Here is a 21,275-nt window from a genome sequence, read left to right as displayed (position 1 = left end):
TTGGCTATTGATACATTTCCCGTTTCACATGAATGTGTTCAAATACACTGAAACTCCCTCATTTATTCACATACTAATCCTCTGTCTAGTTACGGTTAGCCTACCATCTTTCAACATCACAGGTGTTGTCTGATCCAATACTCTCTTTTCTCTTTCGAATATGATTGAACCCTCAACATCAGATGGCCGTGGGGAATGCTACCCATGTCCATTTTGCTCCCCAAGGTGTGCAGGGGGGTTCTGGCCCCCTTTTCTTCTCCCAGAGCCCATCCCTATACCATCATCACCCGCCCAGATAAATTTTTTTTATCCACTTGGATCAAATCACTTCCGCCTCTTCCCGTGTTGTACGTAGGGTACAACACGGGAAGAGGCGGAAGTGATTTGATCCAAGTGGATAAAAAAAATTTCCCACCCTACCCAACATTCCTATCCAAAAATGATTTCTATACTTTTCCAAGCTCTCTCTAAATCCTCCAGATCTATCTCCCTCCCGTGTGTGCCCAAGTAGGCCACCTAACTTTAGGCCAAAGCTGATTGGTATTTTCTAGATGAACACAGTGTGATAGACCACAAAGGAATTACCTTGGTCATCTAGCCACCTTAGCACGTTTTGAACTGCATGCATGTAGGAGGTCTTTTTCCTTTTTTTTAGGATGCCATATGTTCAAACTCAGACTGAGAGTCTGGAATTCCAAGCCTCACTCCTTTGCCCCTACTGATCTCTATATTATGCAACACAGTTTTCTGTACACAACTGTTCATTGTATTTGTTTTAGTTAAATTGATTCCCCCCCTTGATCTTTTCCTTGAGTCAAGATGATTTGGAAGACAAACTATAACATGTTTAGAAAGGTGCATGTATGACCATTTGAACAGTAACAACTCACAGAGATTTTTAGTACTGTGAAAATATTTAAAGCGGAACTTCACTTTGGAAACTAAACTAAAAATCCCATTGCCCAATTTTCTCAACAAAACAGCTTTTCCTGCAAATACAGGACACAACACTGTGTTGTACTACCATGTCAGCGCCTGTGTCATTCAAACCATTTCCCATGAGCCCAGGCTTTCATGATCATGTGTGGGCTCATAGTACAATGCACTAGTGAATATCACTGATGTCACAATATTAGCCACACTTAGCAGAATGTCCATTACTGGTGAAAAGGGAAGGAGTAAAAAGACCCTGTGTGTCACATGACTGGCAAGTCCATCCCACCTTAGAAAGCAGGCTATTTAAAGAGACTTTTCCCCCTAATTAACCACTTGACCACTGGGCACTTAAACCCCCTTCCTAACCAGATCAATTTTCAGCTTTCGGTACTCTCACAATTTGAATGACAATTACTCAGTCTTACAACACTTTACCCATATGAAATTGTTGTCCTTTTTTTCACACAAATAGAGCTTTCTTTTGGTGGTATTTAATCACCGTTTTTTTTTTTTTTGTTGCACTATAAAAGAAAAAAGACTGAAAATTCTGTAAAAAAAATATGAATTTTTCTCGTTTCTGTTAATTTTTTTTTATAAAATTTGTAATTTTTCTTTATAAATTTTGGCCAAAATTTATACTGCTACATATCTTTGGTAAAAATAAGTACAAATTGGTGTATATTATTTGGTCTTTGTGAAAGTTATAGCGTCCACAAGCTATGGTGCCAATATCTGAAAATCGATCACACCTAAAGTACTGACGGCCTATCTCATTTCTTGAGACCCTAACATGCCAGAAAAGTATAAAAAAAACAAATGACCCCTTTTTGGAAAGAAGGCATTCCAAGGTATTTATAAAGAGGCATGGTGAGTTTTTTGAAGTTGTCATTTTTTTCCCACAATTCTTAGCAAAATCAAGATTTTTTTTTCTATTTTTTTTTTCAAAATTGTCATATTAGCAGGTTATTTCTCACACACAGCATATGCATAACACAAATTACACCCCAAAACACATTCTGCTATTCCTCCCGAGTATGGTGATACCACATGTGTGAGACACTTACACATCGTGACCACATACAGAGGCCCAACATGCAGGGAGCACCATCAGGCGTTCTGGAGCACACAGGCCAATTCTGACATTTCTCTCCTACATGTAAAAATCATCATTTATTTGCTAGAAAATTACATAGAATTACAAAAGGAGGTGGAGACTCAGCTCCTTGCACAGATGGAAAGGGCTGCAAGGGCTGGGATGGTTATAATAATGGGGGATTTTAACTACCCAGAAATTGACTGGATTAATGGCACTTCTGGGACAGTTAAAGGACAACAATTTTAAAACCTATTGCAGGACAATTTTATGGTGCAGTTTGAGGCCCCAACTAGGAATGATGCTCTGTTGGACCTGATAATCTCAAACCATGCAGAGCTTATTACTAATGTTCAGATAAAGGAACACCTGGGTAGCAGTGATCATAACATGATTTCATTTAATGTTAACTATAAGCAAGAAATACATACAGGAAATATTAAAACACTAAATTTTAAGAGAGCAAATTTTCCAAGGATGATGAGGGCTGCTCTCCAGGACTTGGACTGGGAGGGACTATTGGCACCGATGAACACAGAACAGAAATGGGAATTCTTCAAAAAGACTGTGTGGAACCTCACTGCAAAGTATGTTCCCATGGGCAATAAGTTTAAAAGGCTAAAAATAAAACCTATGTGGCTCACGGTCAAAGTTAAAAAAGCTATAAACAATAAGAAAGTAGCTTTTAAAAAATATAAAAATGAAGGAACACTAGTGTTGTTTAAATGTTACAAAGAATATAAAAGGATATGTAAAAAGGAAATCAAGGATGCAAAAATTAAAAATGAACGACAGATTGCAAAAGATAGTAGGACAAACCCAAAAAAATTATTTAAATATATTAATAGTAAAAAAGGTGAGGTCTGAGCATGTAGGCCCCTTACACAATAATCTAGAGTGGGTGACTGGGGACAAAGAGAAGGCAAATTTATTAAATGCTTTCTTCAGCTCTGTGTATACAATGGAGCATGGGGGAGCTCATATCCAAAATGGGGGTGAGAGTGACACAGCCCCAAATCCACAATGGCTCAAAAGTGATATGGTCCAGAAATATTTAGACAGAATAAAGGTGGATAAAGCACCTGGACCTGATGGCATCCACCCACGGATCCTAAATGAATTGAGCTCTGTCATTTCAAAGCCACTGTATCTAATATTTAGGGACTCATTAATGACAGGAATAGTACCACTGGATTGGCGCAGGGCCAATGTGGTGCCCATATTTAAAAAGGGAAAAAAGTCTTTACCAAGTAACTATAGACCTGTTAGTTTAACTTCTATAGTTGGGAAGATACTGGAACGTTTAATAAAAGACCACATGGATGAGTTCTTGCTGGAAAAAAACTATTTAAGCAGCAGACAACATGGATTCATGAAAGACAGAAGTTGTCAGACAAACCTGATTTCCTTTTATGAAGAGGTAAGTAAAACCCTGGACAGAGGAGTGGCTGTGGACGTGATATATTTGGATTTTGCAAAAGCGTTCGATACAGTTCCGCACACACGGCTCATGTGTAAGGTAAGGTCTACAGGATTGGATATATCAGTTTGTAAATTGGATAGAAAACTGTCTGAAAGACAGAATTCAGAGAGTCGTGGTTAATGATTCTTACTCTGAATGGTCCAAGGTTATCAGTGGTGTACCCCAAGGTTCAGTGCTGGGACCCTTACTTTTCAATATATTTATAAATGATATTGGGTCTGAGATCAAAAGTAACATTTCTGTCTTTGCAGAAGACACCAAGCTATGCAATGGAATAACGTCCTTGCAGGATGTCGCCAATTTACAAGCCGACCTCAATGCTCTGTCTAATTGGGCGACTATGTGGCAGATGAGGTTTAATGTTGATAAATGTAAAGTTATGCACTTGGGGGCTAAGAATATGCATGCATCATACATACTAGGGGGAGTACAACTGGGGAGATCTGTAGTGGAGAAGGATCTGGGGGTTTTAGTTGATCATAAGCTCAATAATAACATGCAATGCCAAGCTGCGGTTTCCAAAGCGAGCAAAGTCCTTTCTTGTATTAAGAGAGGTATGGACTCCAGAGACAGAGATATAATTTTGCCCCTGTACAAATCATTAGTAAGACCTCATCTGGAATATGCAGTTCAGTTTTGGGCACCAGTTTTCAAAAAGGATATCGGAGAACTGGAGAAAGTGCAGAGAAGGGCAACCAAACTGATAAGAGGAATGGAGGAGCTCAGCTATGAGGAAAGATTAGAAGAACTAAATCTAGCTGCATGCATCGTGATGGATGCCTGAGCTAACAGCTCTGACTGGCATCTGGGGATTTCTCGGCCAATCCATCAAAATATCGCTCTGTGAATCGCCTGAGACTGATATTCTGTGAGGGGAGACCACACTCGATGCAGTCACGCAAGCGGATTAAAGAAACTCGCTTTAGAAAGCTGACTGACGACTAGAGAGAGGAACAAGAAGCTACCTTCGAGACGCCATTTTGTGGCCTTTAAGACACCACTGTCTATATTGTGACACAGCACCTATAGGAGGCTCTGAGTTGGATGCCAGGCCCTATATTATTTATGTTCCCTGGTTTTGAATGCTTAAAGACAGACCCAATATCCGCCAGAGGAGTATTGTGTGAAGAAAATGCTATATGTACAAGAGGTAAGAGTCAGCATCTGCAATGTTCCTTAGGCCCTCTGGCTGTGATGATTATTCACCTCACAGCTGATTATTTTACCTCACAATTCGTGCTGCTGGGATGAAGGCTTGTTAAAAGGGGACTTGCCTTACCACTGACCTATGTCATGGGATGAAATCATACTGACTTTTTATAATACAAAGATACTAGAGTGATATACATAAGAATTGAACATTACCATATTACCATTCTGTGGTAGATATATCCAGAGACTGGTACATGCCTGTTAAATCATATAGGAATAAGAAAAAGGGCAAAGTAAACAATAAGCAAGCTGCTGTTGCAAGGGATCCTTCTAAGATGTCAACAGTACCTCTAACGTATGCTCAATGCACAGCAAATGTGAATTCATCACATATGGATCCTATTCCCTCTATAATACACCACACTTTACCTCAGGAACCGATCCCTGGGAAATCTAATCAACTGTCGTCTATGTTGATTCCCTCATGTGAAACAGTAAATGCTACAACAAATAGTAAACAGGCTCTTGATGTTACCTTTAATGTGTCTGAACTGTATGCTAGAATATCTGAAATGCTGGAAAGAGGATTGGCACAAACTGCTGAAAGGATAACTGGAGAAATTAGAGCTGATTTTCAAAATCTAGGTTCAAGAATTGAAACTATTGAACATAATTTGGATGTTAATGTTGCTAGGACAACTCAAAATGCCGATCACCTACAATACATGCAGGATCAGCTGGAATTAGCACAAGCCAGGATCGATGAACTTGAAAATAGATCTCGGAGAGGGAATTTTAGGATCAGAGGCCTTCCTGAATCTGTTCTTGATATTGACTCTGCAGTACAGGATATTATCAAAATGTTGTTGCCGCACATTCCAGCCCACAAGTTGGACTTAGACCGCGCTCATAGGTCACTGGGACCTATACGGAAAGATGGCTTGCCAAGAGATATAGTGATTAAACCTCATTATTTTTCTACTAAGGAGGAGATAATGAAATGTTCGCGTCAAAGGGAACAACTAACCTATCAAGGAGCCAATATTCAAATCTTTTCCGATATCTCTCCTTATACGATACAGAAGAGAAGATCGATGAAACCTCTGTTATCAGCCCTTCTACAGAAAGAGATAAGATATAAATGGGCTTTTCCTTTTGCTCTGAAATTTTCTTATAAAGGCAACCACTATGCAGTCCACAACTTTCAAGAAGGTGAACGTCTACTGATGAGTCTCAATATAATATCTACTGTTCCTGATATGGACACTTCTCCGATCCAGCAGGGCTCGACTAAAAGACAGACCCCTATAAGTCCGACATCATCTACATGGACAAAAGTCAAGTACAGGAAGGTTAAAGATGACTCTGTTACCTGAATGAGGATGGAAGGGGAATTTTTTCATTTTCCTTCTTTCCTTTGTTTATTTATTTATTTTATCTATTTACCTATTTATTTTTTTTGGGTCATTTGCTGGTAACTATGTCTCTACTCTAGAGTATGAGTATATATAAGTATTTTGGATGTGTTAGTCTATGGGGAGTGGGAGAGAGGGAGAGAGAAGATAATTTTCATTTGTTTTCTTTCTCTTCCTCTCCACTCATATACGGAGAACATGCATTTAATGCCATCCCCGATTGATGTGTGAATTATATAGAAGTTGTATTTTTCATTTTTTTCTTCCCCTTTTTTTAAAGGGATTACAATGTTTTATATATCATTAGTCAATAATAGCAGGTCAGTGGTGAGTCGCTAGGCCTCAACTCACTCCTTAGATTGACGTTTGGTCGTCCTGGGGTGTGAGTTTGTAGCCCTCTTTATGGGCTATTCTAAATTTCTGTTTTTGAGTGAAGGGAGGGGGACATTGCCTTCCCTTTACTCAGGGCCATCGTTAGGCCCTATAATGTTCTGGTTAATCCTGATAAATTTATTTTTATATTATTTTCCTTTGACCTTTTCTGTTTTCCTTGATCTTTCTTCCTCTATAGCCTACCTGCCAATTTATGCTCATATTGGGATGAGGTTAATGATGCGGTTTTATGGCTCATCAAATACTTATTTCTCTTACGGTCTTGATTATGAAACCATCACACCCCTGTTAGACTCAATGCTTGGGATCCATACTATTTTAATACATGGCTGGTTCAGTTAGTTCTCCATCTTCCCTTAGTGTTATTTCTCATAACACACAGGGGTTGAACTCTCCAATCAAAAGGAGAAAAGCATTGCAATACTATAAGACCATTCATGTTGATGTAGTACTTCTTCAAGAAACTCACTTTCCAAGGCGGTACACCCCCTCGTTCTTACATGAAAACTTCCCTACATTTTATTTATCCAAAGCTGAAAATAAAACCAAAGGTGTAGCTGTATTGTTCTCCAAACACTGCAATTTTACCTTGTCTAAAGAGTATGTTGATCCGGAAGGCAGGTTTGTCCTGGTTAAGGGCACGATTGATGGAAACTTATACACTTTCATTTCCTACTATGCCCCAAACAAGGGACAAAAATCTTTTTTTGACAATTTGTTTGGGACACTTCAGTCTTTAATGGAGGGAATCATAATTATGGGTGGTGATTCCAATTTGGCCTTTGATACAGGGCTAGATAAATCTGGTCCATCAAAGACTAAATTGATCAGACCAACCAAGGCCAGCACACAAATAGCTCGCTTAATTCACCAATCCGGATTGTCGGATATATGGAGGGAACTAAATCCGTCAGCGAAAGATTATACGCACTACTCTAATCCCCACCGGTCGTTTTCGCGGATAGATCATATCTTTTTATCTACAGTACTCATTATATCCCTAGCGCTATACGTTCATCTATAATAGATGTCCCATGGTCTGATCATTCCATGGTCGTATTGACATTGAAAAGGGTACACGCTAAGCAGAAGGTTTCTCATTGGACCCTTAATCAATCACTTTTGAAAAACCCCAATATAGCTAATGAAATTGAACAGGCCATAAAAGATTACTTTGAGGTTAATGATACTAACGAGATCTCCCCAGAAATATTGTGGGCAGCTCACAAGGTAACGATCAGGGGCAAACTAATACAGATAGCGGCCAGACAAAAAAGGATGAAAAAAATGGAAATAGAGAAGCTAGAACGTGAATTTAATACTTTAATCTCGCAACATAAAAGGGACCCTATCGGTTTTCCTACTTCTGCTTTAGACGCAGCCAGAACTGCTCTTAATCTTGCACTTACGGTTAGAGCGGATGAAGCCATTAAGTGGTCCGGGACTAAATTCTATCAATTGAGAGATAGAATTGGCCCGATGTTGGCCAATAAACTTTCTCCCAGGTTTAGATCTAGGATCATTCCTAAGATTAAACATAACGATGGCTCCCTTACTCTAAACCCTCAAAAGGTGATGGAGTCCTTTCAAAATGTTTACTCGAGGCTTTATCATTCCGATGGTGGTTGTGACTCTAGCAGAATTGCAGAATTCCTTGACGGCCTAGATCTCCCAAAATTATCGGATTTACATAATAGCGAAATGGAAGCTCCTATAACGGTTGAGGAAATTATAGGGGTTATTAAAGGGTTGAAGACTAACAAAGCACCAGGCCCTGATGGTTTTTCAATGGTTTGTCCGAAGGTAATCCAATAGGCAGTGAACTTAATATGGCATACATTTCTGTAATCCCTAAACCTGACAAAGATCCCAGCTTAGTTGAGAATTATAGACCAATATCTTTGATTAACAATGACCTAAAAATAATGGCTAATAGACTCTCGAACTTCATAGGTCTATATATACAAAAAGATCAGGTAGGTTTTATTCCTAATAGACAAGCCCCGGATCAGATCAGGAGGGCGGTGGACTTAATTTCAATATTGCAAACTGGCTGGATTAGGAAAGACAAACAGGAAGGTATGCTTTTGTCAATAGATTTACAGAAAGCTTTTGATTTGGTTTCCTGGTCGTATATGTTCTTGATTTTGCAAAGGTGGGGTTTTGGTCCAAGGACTTTGGGTTTTCTAGCTGCTCTATATTCTTCGCCTGAGGCCAAGATCCGACTGCTGGGATTATTTTCGGAGACTATCAAAATTAAAAGGGGTACTCGCCAGGGCTGTCCCCTATCCCCTCTGTTGTTCGCTGTTGTAATAGAGTCCCTAGCTATAGCACTCAGGAATGACCCGAATATCAAGGGGATTAACTGTAACCGGAAGGAACATAAATGCGCTTTATTCGCAGATGATCTTCTGTTGTTTGTCACCTCCCCAGGCTCTTCTTTACCTGCTATATATAAACTATTAGATGACTTCTCTGAAGTTTCAGGTCTTACAGTCAACATTGCTAAATCCAGGGCCCTTAATGTGTCACTCTCTGATTCTATAGTTTCCCTCATTCGGAAAAATTATGCTTTTTGCTGGAATACATCGTCCATTAAATATTTAGGTATTAATTTGACTTCGAAATTCGAAGATCTTTATCAGGCCAATTACCCTCCCATGTACAAAAAACTTGAAACTGATCTAGAAGAGTGGAATACACATAACATAGGTTGGATAGGACGGATAAGTTCCATTAAAATGACTCTCCTACCTAGGATCTTATACCTGTTCCGTTCACTCCCTATACCAATAAAGACAAACCATTTGAAAGCCTTCCAGAGCAAAATTACTAAATTTGTTTGGAAGAAGAATCCGCGTGTTTCTTCGCGATCTCTTTTTAATCTGCCTGAACAGGGTGGTTTCGGCCTTCCAAATTTAATGTGGTATTACAAGGCCGCTAGATTGGCTCAACTTTCGGATGTATACGTCCGAGGGGATAGACCAGATTGGGTATGTTTGGAGGAACAGGCTACTCCCTCTTACACATTAGAAGATTTATTGTGGGTTACTCCCAAAAGTAGACCTCCTATTATGTCACCAGCTCTCTCTCAAGCCATGGTACTATGGGACTCCCTTAAAAAAGATCCTTCTTTGATTACCAAGGGTCATCCTTTAGCCAATTTATTTAGAGAACCTGACTTCATCTCTAAGTTAGAAGGGGAATCCTTCAAATGGTGGCTTGACAAGGGGGTGTACCGCATTGGACGTTTCTTTTCTCATTCAGGTCCCCATACCGAACAATATTTTGTGAAAAACCTAGGTCTTCCTCACTCTGAAACAACGGGATTTTCTCATATTTATAAGTATGCTACAAAGCTTTGGTTGGATGAAGCCGTTTCGGGCTCTATGACAGCTTATGAAATTAGATGTGACCAAGCCATAGGAAGAAGAGGGGGGATTTCTCTTATTTATAGATCACTAGCTGATAATAGTCAAAAATTACCACATATGATAGTCTGGGAGAGGGATCTTCAGATTGATTGGGATATAAAGGACTGGTATTCTAATTTTGAAAGATCTATAAAAGGGATTACTAATGTGTCACTTATAGAAGCAAATTTAAAGATTTTCACTAGATGGTACTTAGTGCCCTTGAGATTAGCAAATATTTATCCTTCTCAATCTCCTCTATGTTTTAGAGGATGTGGTGGGGTTGGTTCTATGATTCATATATGGTGGGAGTGCCCGAAAATACGTAAATTCTGGAATATGGTCTTTCACATTATTAGAAGGATAACTGGTTGTAATATTCATCAATCTCCATCGATTGCTTTGTTAAATGGACTTATACCGCAAGCTCACAAGTCTACCAGGAAATTGATATTGTTTATACTTGTAGGAGCTCGAATTTCTATAGCTGCTGCCTGGAAAAGGACGTCTGTTTCGATATTGTATATGAAGAGAAAGGTGACTTGGATAATGGAGCAAGAGAAGAGGATAGGCTTGATGTTAGATTCTGAAGACCAGTTCAATGAAATTTGGGGACCATGGTTACAATACATGGGTATCATAAACAACTTATAGTTTCATAAGACGATTTACTGCTTTTTGTGATGTGGAATTGGCAGGTAGGCTCCCTTTTCTTATCTCTCTCTTTTCTAAATTTCCATTCTATTTTTCCTTTTTTGGTTTTCTATATCTTTTTCTTATGATTGGAGTTCTTTACTCTATTTTTTATTTTATTTGCTATCGTAAAGTACATTCATTACATAATAGTGTTGTTTGAGGATTTAATCCTCTATATTCCTATATTTTTTACTTAGTCCATTCTGATTGAACCTTTTGTCGCCATGAGTATTTTGAGATTTCCGGACTTGCCATATTTTTTTTTGAGTTATCGGGATCCATAGACTTAATCTTAAAAATGGTGTCAATTCCTCAAACATTTTGTTACTTTAAATGTTTAGTGATGCTTTAAGGTATCGTAAGGTTATTACACTGATCCCGAATTAACGAGTTGTCGGTCATAATATTAATCTTCTCAATTTAAAAATGTTTTCATTGATCTACTTCTAATTCACAAAGTGAATTTGCTCTACAATAAGTAAGTAGGGGGAAAAAGAGAGAAGACGGTGGGAGTATTAGGACAGAAGGTGGGGTCCTACTCTTAGTGAAATGATTGGATTCTTACTAAGGTAAGGGGGTTATATGAGGGTCATTTAAGAATGAACTCTATTTTATTGACTAATATCACATGTGTTATGGTATCACAAGTATCAACTTTTACGTTGCACTTGAATATCTCTCAGGGGAACCTTATATAGGAAAATTTAGGGTAAATACTATATTTCCGTTATAACGGTTTGTGGACACATGATCTTTTTTTTTCTTCCAAATCTGTTTATTTTTGAATAAAGATCGTTTATTCGATTGTGACCTAAGTATAGTTAGGAATATGTGATGTCGAAATGTATCTTCCTGTAAGGCATTGTGATGTTATCCTTGATGTATGAACTCGATTGTACTGTTTATATTTTCAAAATAAACTTAAACTTGATTGAAAAAAAGAAGAACTAAATCTATTCACTTTTGAGAAGAGGAGAATAAGGGGGGATATGATCAACATGTACAAATATATAAGGGGTCCATATAGTGAACTTGGTGTTGTTATTCACTTTACGGTCAACACTGAGGACAAGGGGGCACTCTCTACGTCTAGAGGAAAAGAGATTTCACCTCCAAATACAGAAAGGTTTTTTCACAGTAAGAGCTGTGAAAATGTGGAACAGACTCCCTCCAGAGGTGGTTCTGGCCAGCTCAGTAGATTGCTTTAAGAAAGGCCTGGATACTTTCCTAAATGTACATAAAATAACTGAGTACTAAGATTTGTAGGTAAAGTTGATCCAGGGTAAATCCGATTGCCTTTCGGGGGATCAGGAAGGAATTTTTTCCCCTGCTGTAGCAAATTGGATCATGCTCTGCTGGGGTTTTTTGCCTTCCTCTGGATCAACTGTGGGTATGGAGTTGGGTGTATGGGATTGTACTGTGTTTTTTATTTTTATTTTTTGTGGTTGAACTGGATGGACTTGTGTCTTTTTTCAACCTAACAACTATGTAACTATGTAAAACATTATATATACTTTTTTAGCAAAAACCCTAGAGAATACAATGGTGGTAATTTTTATCTCGCACTGTACTTGCGCAGCAATTTTTCGAACGCGTTTTTAAAAAAAAAACTGTTTTGTGCTGGTTCTCAAATATTCAGACGGGAAAAGTTCTTGTCGGAAATTTCGATTGTCTGCATGCAATTCTGACGTGCAAAAAAAACACGCATGCTCGGAATCAATTTGACGCATTCTCGGAATCATTGAACCTAATTTTTCTCGGCTCGTTGTAGTGTTGTACATCACTGCATTCTTGACGGTCGGAATTTTGTGTGACCGTGTGTATGTAACACAAGTTTGAGCCAAAATTCTGTCGGAAAAAAATTCACGTTTTTCTTGTTGGAATTTCCGATTCTGTGTACGCGGCATTAGAGGATCTGAGACCTTGCCTGGGCTATAGTCCACTAGTGCCTCCCCAAAAGGGAGTTCCAGCACTGTAGAGACCTAATGGCAAGAGCCAAATGTCTCTGAGAAATGTACATTAGTAACGAGACCTTATAAACATCTTTTTTTTGTCAAGATGTTTTTTGGCCCCACAAAAAGGCATATAGAGTATGGTGTCTGAATGTATGAAAAACAACATTAATGTTTTATCTGTTTTTGTTTTTTTTAGCGTTATTCTTTTATGACACTGTGGTTATTGTATATTTGATCACCTTTCTTATAATTTATCTTGACTCAGTAAAAGCTTTGTTAAAAAAATCCTAAACGTTCTGATGCTCGTTTTGAAATGTGGTAAGATTGCTGCTTGACACTGCCATCTTATCTTTGATATCAGTGGCACCAAGTAGAGAGGGAATCTTGACATCCCATCATTAAATTTCACAGGAGAACATGTTGGGAGTGGAGAAAGCATCAGTTGCCATAGAAACTACAACCACATGGCCAGTGACTGTGCAAAAATGAGAACAAAGCAAAGAGCGGCTGGTTGGAAAGAAACAGCAGACGGCTGCTTAGTTTAGGGAGTGGGCAACTGCATGGACAGAAGCAACACTTGTCTCCTCAGCAGATACTCTCACCTTCTGGGCCAGTATTCTATGAGGGCCTTGGGGCTGTAAAAAGAGCCCATGTGAGGCCATGTTGAGTACTGCAGCTGAGGGCTCTGATGCTTCAGGTGGGATGGAGCGCCAGTAGCTCAGCTAAGAAATCAAAATACCATATAATGCTTACAGGCAAAATGCAAGGCAAGGACATAACGTTTATCAAAAGGAAAACAGGTCATGTAAGCATTTATTTGTGCTTTTAACTCTGGTTTATTTATAAATAGTGTTAGGGTTAACAACCAGCCAGGCCCTGGTCCCCACAGCTAGACTTGTAGCAGATGAGGGCTGCAACTCAGCAGAAGTGCTCTGTCTTGCACTCCAGCCAGCTCCTGGGATGGGGGTGGAGATGCAGGGTTTTTCTGGCCTACTCTGGCTGCCCCTGGCACACAAGGTTCTAGCTTTCCTACTAGTACCAGTATCAGCTAGAGCTGACTGGAGGAAGCCTCCTGGCTTTGCCATGATTTCAGTGGGAGTGCACAACAGTGCAGATCCCAGTGTCATAGAGGATCTCATCATATATGCTCTGACTCTTGTCTGTGCAAACCCAAGCCTGTGACTCTGCAGTGGAGCCTCAGTTACAGACAGGAGTCCCATCTGGGCCTGGAGGAGGAAGAGTAGCTTGTTTGGCTGTGGGAAAAATAAACAGAAGCCCTCTGTGGCCACCAGGTTTAACTGTGCTGCGTTATACATGGTAGGTTGGCAGGGAAGCATGCAATCTAAGTTGTGACAGGAACCAATCGCTGCCTATTTTTGGGGAAACATTCAACAAGAATTTGATTAGGTGCTATGGTATACAACTGCCATTGTGTGCTATTGTATTTCTCTTCAATTTCAATGGATCAGCCCTACAGCTTCTTAGCATTATATGTTATGGATTTAAAGTGTAGCTATAGCCCAGACATTTCTTTTTTTGTCATGGATACAATAGGAAATATTGAGAATGGGGGTCGGCAAAAGGCCAATCGCAATCTCCCTGTTGATCATGGCCATGTTAAGGCATGGAAGGTTTTGGAAGAATTTGCTGGTTTCTGATCTCCCTAAGAGCCCATTCACACAGAGGCAACACGACTTCCAGCGCGACTTTGGGAAGAAACTTGGACACGACATGAGTATGAATCATCAGGCAACTTCAAGTTCCCTCCAGGACAGTACAAGAGAAATTCAAGTCGCCTCCAGGACAGGAGGCTTTCCAGTGGCCAATCAAACAACAATCAGCTCTGTGGGAGGGAGGGGTTTGCCTGAGAAAACAATTTTCTTTTCCTGTATTGTTGCTTCAGTTAAGACAGTGATCTGACTTTGGAGGCAACTTCCATTGAAATCAATGGGTACAAGTCGCCTAGAAGTCGGATTGAAGTAGTACAGGAACCTTTTCTGAAGTTGGAGCGACTTCAGTAGTGTACATTAAGACGGCTCTCATTCACTTCCATTGATTTTCTCAACAGCGCAACTTGGGACAACTTCAAGTCGGATCCCAAGTCGCCCCAGTGTGAACCAGCTCTAAAGCTAAAAAAAAAAAAATGTATCTACAGTATGAAAACAGGCTTATAGGGTCAATTGAGCTTCTCTTTCTAGGGTAACTGGAAGTAATGAATAATTTTCAAATGCTATAATTCCCAGTATTGTAAAATGTAACTTTAAAATGTAGGGTATGTTCTATCCTCACCCAAAGTATGACTAAATCCATTCAGACATAGGCCTCTTGAACACAGTACTGATGTTTTGAGCATTAGCATTTTTGGATGTATTTTTGGGCATTTATGTTGGGTGTATTTGGTACAAAATAACTGTTTTGCTTTTTTTCTCTACTGTTAAAAACATAGCACTTGCTTAGGCGCTTCTGTGTACCGTCATATTGTAAACAATGGGCTTAAATTTAGATCAGTGAAAAAAAATATATATGCGGTACTGAGCATTTTCAATGCGCAGTGTGCAAGAGGTCATACTCATGTTTATACAAAGCTACATGTTTTAAGCTAGTCTGAGTCCTGGACTGCCCTGTAAACATTGTAACAAAATAATAATAGTGTAGATATCCATGTGTCATACTTACGTTCTTGGTCTCTGCTCAAATCTTCCTTCATCTCGGGGTCCAGCTCTTCTGGTGATGTCCGACATCGATAGCCTTTCTTCTTCAGGATATGGCAGATCAGAAAACCAACAAGTCCTGTGAGGAAGAAGACTAAAACCAGCAGGAAGAGCATATAAGGGTTCTGCTGTTGATGTAGTTTCTCATCCTCTGTCTGGTGCTCTACCATGTTGATCTGTAAAATGAAAAGCAAATAGTCTTTTGAAAAGGAGCACTTATAGGATCAGAGGTCAGGACAAAAAAAACGGGCGATACAACCTTTTTGCTGACATTTTTAATAAACAAATAGAACAACATTTCAGTGGTAAGGTTAAAAGACCAAAAGTGTGCAAGAAGAGATGTTCATTGTTTGGTTTACATCATGGGTGCCCAACCAGTGGCTCAGGGGCCACATGTGGCCCGCGGAGCCCTCTGATGTGGCCCGCGACCTTCTGCTCTGTGATGGCTGGTTGGCAAGCCCAGATCGCAGATTGCCGATCCATCATCCGAGAGCATCAGTGTTGTGAATAAAGCCGGTGGTAGAGAAAGCAGCTGCAGAGCAGAGCCGCATAAGCTGCTGCTTCCTGTATAGCATCGCCTCCTGTCACAGACGAAGTGATACCAAATGTGGGCATATCTGTTCTGCAGTGGTTACTGGGCTGCTTTCAAACTGATCAGCAGATGCCCCGCCTACCTCCAATTGATCAGCAAAAAAAAAAACAGAAGAGGCTCCATCCCCTTCCGCATGGGTGGATCAGATCGAAGGGCCCATAGCGTAGAGTGGGCTGTGTCTGCTTTCGATATGCAGAGTGGACACAGACCTGTCATCCGCCCGCTCCACTCATTGTGGCCCACGACCGGTTACCAAGTCACTTACGTGGCCCTTGCTCTTCAAAAGCTTGGGCATCCTTGGTTTACATAAAGCAAAATGTAAAAAAAAAAAAAAATGAAACATAAACTAAAAAAAACAAAAGATGCTTGTTATAAGAACCCCCAGCAGTATTATTATATTTTTATTCATTTGTTGGATGATGTTCGAAGTGTTTTTAATGTTCTAGATATTTCATGGACAGGTGGGTTAAAGCAGTATTAAACCAAAAAGCAAACATTTATTATACTGCACCTTAAACACTAATGCCCTGTACACACGATCGGAATTTCCAATGGGATAAAATCCAGTGGAATTCCGTTCAAGCTGTCTTTCATACACACGGTATGGTGACGTAAAACACTACGACGAGCTGAGAAAAATTAAGTTCAATGCTTCCGAGCATGCGTCGACTTGATTCTGAGATTGCATGTTTTTTTCTCAGTTGGAGTTCCACACAGATGATCGGAATATCCATCGGAAAAAAATAAAACATGTTCTATTTCTAAACTCCAACGGAAAAAAGTCAGATGGGGCCCACACATGATCGGAATATCCAATGAAAAAATTCCATCGGACTTGATGGCTGTGTTCGTTTTCTTTTTTAGGATTTTTTTTCTATTTTCATCTGTTATTTTTTAGAAGAACAAGCTCTCTTGAAAATGTATCAGTTACAGGGATAAACCATTTAACACTGGTGGTGGTGCTTACTATGGTCAGCTTTTCTTATAGTTCTGGTAAGTGCTTATACAGTATTAGTTGGTGTTTTGGCTTCATTTGTTAGTATATCTAAATTGTAAGTACATCTAACACTCCTCTCCCCCCAGACTGACAATGCTGATGATTAATGGAGCCCCCTGTGTTCCTTCATGCAGAGCTAGGCCCCTTTCACACGGTCGGACTCAGGTCCGCCTGTCATTTTTCTCGGCGGACCTAAACGGAAGCTACATGCAAGCCTGGAGCATTGGATGTCAGCGATGACATGTCCGCTGACATCCGACCCAATCCCATCTGCTAAAATCAGCTTATGGCTATCACCATCCGTCCATATCGGATCGGGTGAGATCTGATGAATAACGGAAATGATGTCCGTTTTCATCAGATCTCTCCATAGGATACAGCGGCGCTCAACAAGCCCCTCCCTGCTCAGTGAGCAGAGAGGAACCTGTCATCCGCCAGCTCAGCGGAGATCAGCGGAAAGATCTCCCGCTGAGCTGGCGGACTCCGTAGTGATGGAGTCGCCTCGTCTGAATGAAGCCTAAAGTTACTCTAATACAGCAAGTGCGTTAATGGGCAGGTGAAAATAGAGGGGAAAAGCCTACAAAAAGAGAACTGATGCAGCCACCACATCTAATGATTGGTAAGCTGCAATACATATAACATTTTTGGTTTTGGGTTTAATACCGCTTTAAAGTGGTATTAAAGGTTTGTTTAAAAAAATAAAATACAAATTGTATATTTACCTGCTTTGTGCAGTGGTTTCGCACAGAGCAGCTCTCTTCTTTTTGGGTACTCTGCCAGCACTCCTGGCTCTTCCCCCTCAAGCAGTGCCCCCAGAGAAAGCAATTTGCCCTGGGGGCACCGCTGTTTGCTTGCTCCCGAGCCACTGCTCTATGCGTCCATAAGACACATAGAGCTGCGGCTCGGCCCTGCCCCCCACTCTCTCCTCATTGGCTCACTGACTGTAATTGACAGAAGTGGGAGCAAATGGGTTCTCGCTGTTGTCTCAGCCAATGAGGAGGGAGAGTCCTGGGACAACCGAGGCTATTGTGAACATCGCTAGATCGGAGGGAGTTTAGGTAAAGTTTGGGGGGTGCTGCACACAGAAGGTTTTTTACCTTCATGCATAGAATAGAAGGGTAAAAATCTTCAGCCTTTACAACCACATTAAGTGTTAGAACTTTGCACGAGTGGAAATAATTGCTAGCAATCACTTAAGAAGTGTGCCTCTAATCAAAAATGTGGACGTTATGGATGCAGTGTGGAAGGGTTATACGCTATGTTTGGTTTTTATTGCTGGGAAGCTTCCTCCTCTGTTGGTCCAAATTACATATTTGCTCTCTATCCTGAAACATCCCCCACTGCAGCTGGGGGGAGAAGAAAAGAGTGAAGCCAGCAGCACTGCAGGGCGGGGGGCCAACAAGGGGGGAGCCCGGGCAGTAGGGGGAATTGGCACCACACATAGTGATTAGAGTGTGCCCAGGCACACCCCCTGCGCTGCCTATGGTCAACAGCATACTCTTTTTTTAGGAATTCCAAAATTTTACAGTTTTCTCCATAACTGGAGTGTAACGGTCACCACTGTTTACGATATCCCCATTCCATCAACCATGACAGCTTTTCTGAGACTCCAACCGTCCAACAGACACGATCCATTCCATTCCCCAGAATAACCGAGACTCACACAGCTCTGATACTGGTTTCAAAATGTATGAACTATTTTAATGGTTTCTTAGCTTTCTTATATATACAGTACAACATGTTTCAGTTAATCACAGGGACAAAGAACTCTCCACCCACACATCACACAATGGGGCTTCAATCACATTCTTTTAGACAATGACATTCAGTTGAGTTAATTATCCCCCAGACGTCCCATCTCTGCATTAGAGGGGTTAATTACTACAGCTTGACAAGTCACATTCCACATATAAAACAGTATTAGCATACATAATGAGAGGTCTTAGGAGCCAGGCTGACTTAACACCTAAAAGCTAGACATCTGATCTTTATGGACTGAATTAGTATCTCACAATGGAATGTCTAGGAGCAGCCCCAATTAACACCTTAAAAGCATGTGTCCTCACATTGAATGAAAACACTCCACTGACCTGGTGGGGTCAGAATAACCACTTGTAATATCTCAAGATATCCTGCACATGAATTATCAGTAATGTCCCATCTCATGTAATTTATAATTAATATTTCCCAATCACCCTATGCCCAAAAGGGGCACAGGATGACCCTAGACCCAAGAGTCATTAGTGACGCTGGCACAGGAGTACCCCTCATCCTTCAAAAGTCTCTGGGTGTCATGGGTCATTCTGTTACACGAAGGTCAGGAGAAATCTTCCAACGGCCACAACAGTTCCAGTGACAACTGTCTAATAGAGGATTTCATTTCACTTCAGAGAGATTTACGCACTTTTCTAAGACAGGAAGTGAAATCTCACAAATTTTGCAGACAGGAAAAAATTGATTTGTATCCCCTTCCTTTCAAGAACAGAATTTTTGACCTGAACAAAGGTGACACTTATTCTACAGAACAATTATATCTACATCTATCTTTCCAAACCTTAACCCGACCATTTTAAAAATAGCTTGAAGAATCATCGCTGACCCATTTAATGAATGCAGCACAAAATGTTTTATGATTCTCAGCCATAAACTATTGTTCACATAAAACGAGAAAGACTTCAAAGGTTTCCCCTGCTCATTCGCATTATCCCTCTCTGCTGCGGATGTTAACCACCAAATTATGTATTTCCGCTGGAGAAGAATGGAGTGTTTCATAATCCATATTGTGTCTACGCACAAAAAAAGAAAATGTATTCAGAGAATAATTATTTAATGACAGCGTAGCTGGAATATGCTTTGTCAACGAGGACATTGTATTCTTCAGAGTCTCATGCAAAGGTTAACTCCAACCAACTTCAAAATCTGCTCACCTGCTATCTAAAATCAGGAAAACTGCTGCTGTCATTACATCTTTCTATAATCAGTGGTTCCCAAAGTTCTCTGGTCTGCAGACTATAATTAATTAGGTCAAATACTGTATGTTATGGACCATACTAGTTCTACATCCATTTCTTAATTTTATCGGTGGATGGGGCTAACTGTTATTGTTTTGTTCCTCTTCTTGCTGGCTTAATATTTCTACAATGGCTCACAAAACTTTATAACTTTGTAATTTTTGTGCTACTTTCCTTGAAATTTTCATTTACAGTTCTTACTATTCTGTTCCAAATGTGGTACAACACACGCTGGTCAAAATGGCTTCCTTGTCTTCAAATATTTCTGCCCTTCCTTACCCAATCCAAACAAAGGTCTCCGGAAGATGGCACAGTGGAATGACTACTTCATCTATCTGGTTTCTCTTGTAGAGTTTGCCAGCAGCTGACTAGAATGGCACGGCACCCTAGCAATTTACAATATAGTGAAAATGTAGGGGAGAAGTGGGCCTTTTATCAGCAAATGTCATTGATGATGCCTTGCACATGCAAGAAAGCACATTGCTATACTTAGTACTATAATGCCCAGTACACATGTACGGGATTCCCGGCGGTAAAAAGTCCGCCGGGAATTCCGAGGGGAAAACCGAGAACCTGCTCGGTAAGTTTTTCCCCTACACATGAGAGGTTTTCCAGACAGGAAAACTGCGATGGAGCTTTGGTCGGGAGTCCCGGCCGTGTGCATGCTCCATCGCAGTTTTTCACATAGGAAAACTGCCGGGAAAAAGACAGACGGGAATCCCGGGGAAAAAAAAAACAAAGCTGGTTCTCTTTTTTTTCTGACAGTTTTCCTGTCGGTAAAACTGCGATGGAGCATATACACAAAAGCTCTCATGGCAGTTTTCTCGACGGGAAAACCGGTCTTCTGTATGAGGCATAGAGCTTGTTGTGCCCATCCACTACCCACATTGCTTCCTATGGCATAGCTTTAAATTGTAGCTAAGGACCAACCTCAGTTTGAGAAACTGTCCATAATGTAGAACAAACAGATAACTGTACACTCAAGCTGAGAACACACAAACAGCCTCCTGCACTTATGATGCGTACACAAGGTCGTTTTTTGTGATGAGATAAAACAACGTTTTTTATCATGAAACAAAACAACGTTTTTCAAACTTCATTTAAAAAAACTACCTTGCCTACACACCATCGTTTTTTCAAAATGCTCTAACAAAGCGCGGTTACGTACAACACGTACGACGGCACTCTGTTCCATTCAAGCTCCCGTCTCATAACTTGCTTCTGAGCATGCGCGGGTTTAAAACGTTGTTTAAAATGTCGTTTTAGCCCACACACGATCATTTTTTATGACACAAAAAACGTCATTTTGAAAAACGACATAAAAAATTTAAGCATGTTCGATTTTTTTTTTTGTCGTTTTTCAGAAGACATACAACGACGTTTTCCCCACACACGGTCATTTTAAATGACGTTTTTAAAAAAATCTTT

At 40.3% G+C, this 21,275-nt stretch overlaps 1 protein-coding gene across 2 annotated transcripts in view; it reads right to left on the bottom strand.

Annotated features, from left to right (window-relative positions):
* Positions 1-21,275, bottom strand: part of RELL2 (RELT like 2) — a 117,761-nt gene that overhangs the window by 59,795 nt on the left and 36,691 nt on the right. For both annotated transcript variants that reach the window (XM_040344950.1, XM_040344949.1), the window contains exon 2: positions 15,213-15,423. In XM_040344950.1, the coding sequence (XP_040200884.1) occupies positions 15,213-15,417 (205 nt within the window). In that variant the 5' untranslated portion in view covers positions 15,418-15,423. The remainder of the gene's footprint in view (positions 1-15,212; positions 15,424-21,275) is intronic.

This window comes from Rana temporaria, chromosome 3 (genome assembly GCF_905171775.1).
Source record: "Rana temporaria chromosome 3, aRanTem1.1, whole genome shotgun sequence".
In the NCBI taxonomy this organism is placed as follows: domain Eukaryota; kingdom Metazoa; phylum Chordata; class Amphibia; order Anura; family Ranidae; genus Rana; species Rana temporaria.
This window is presented reverse-complemented; position numbering and strand designations above follow the sequence as displayed.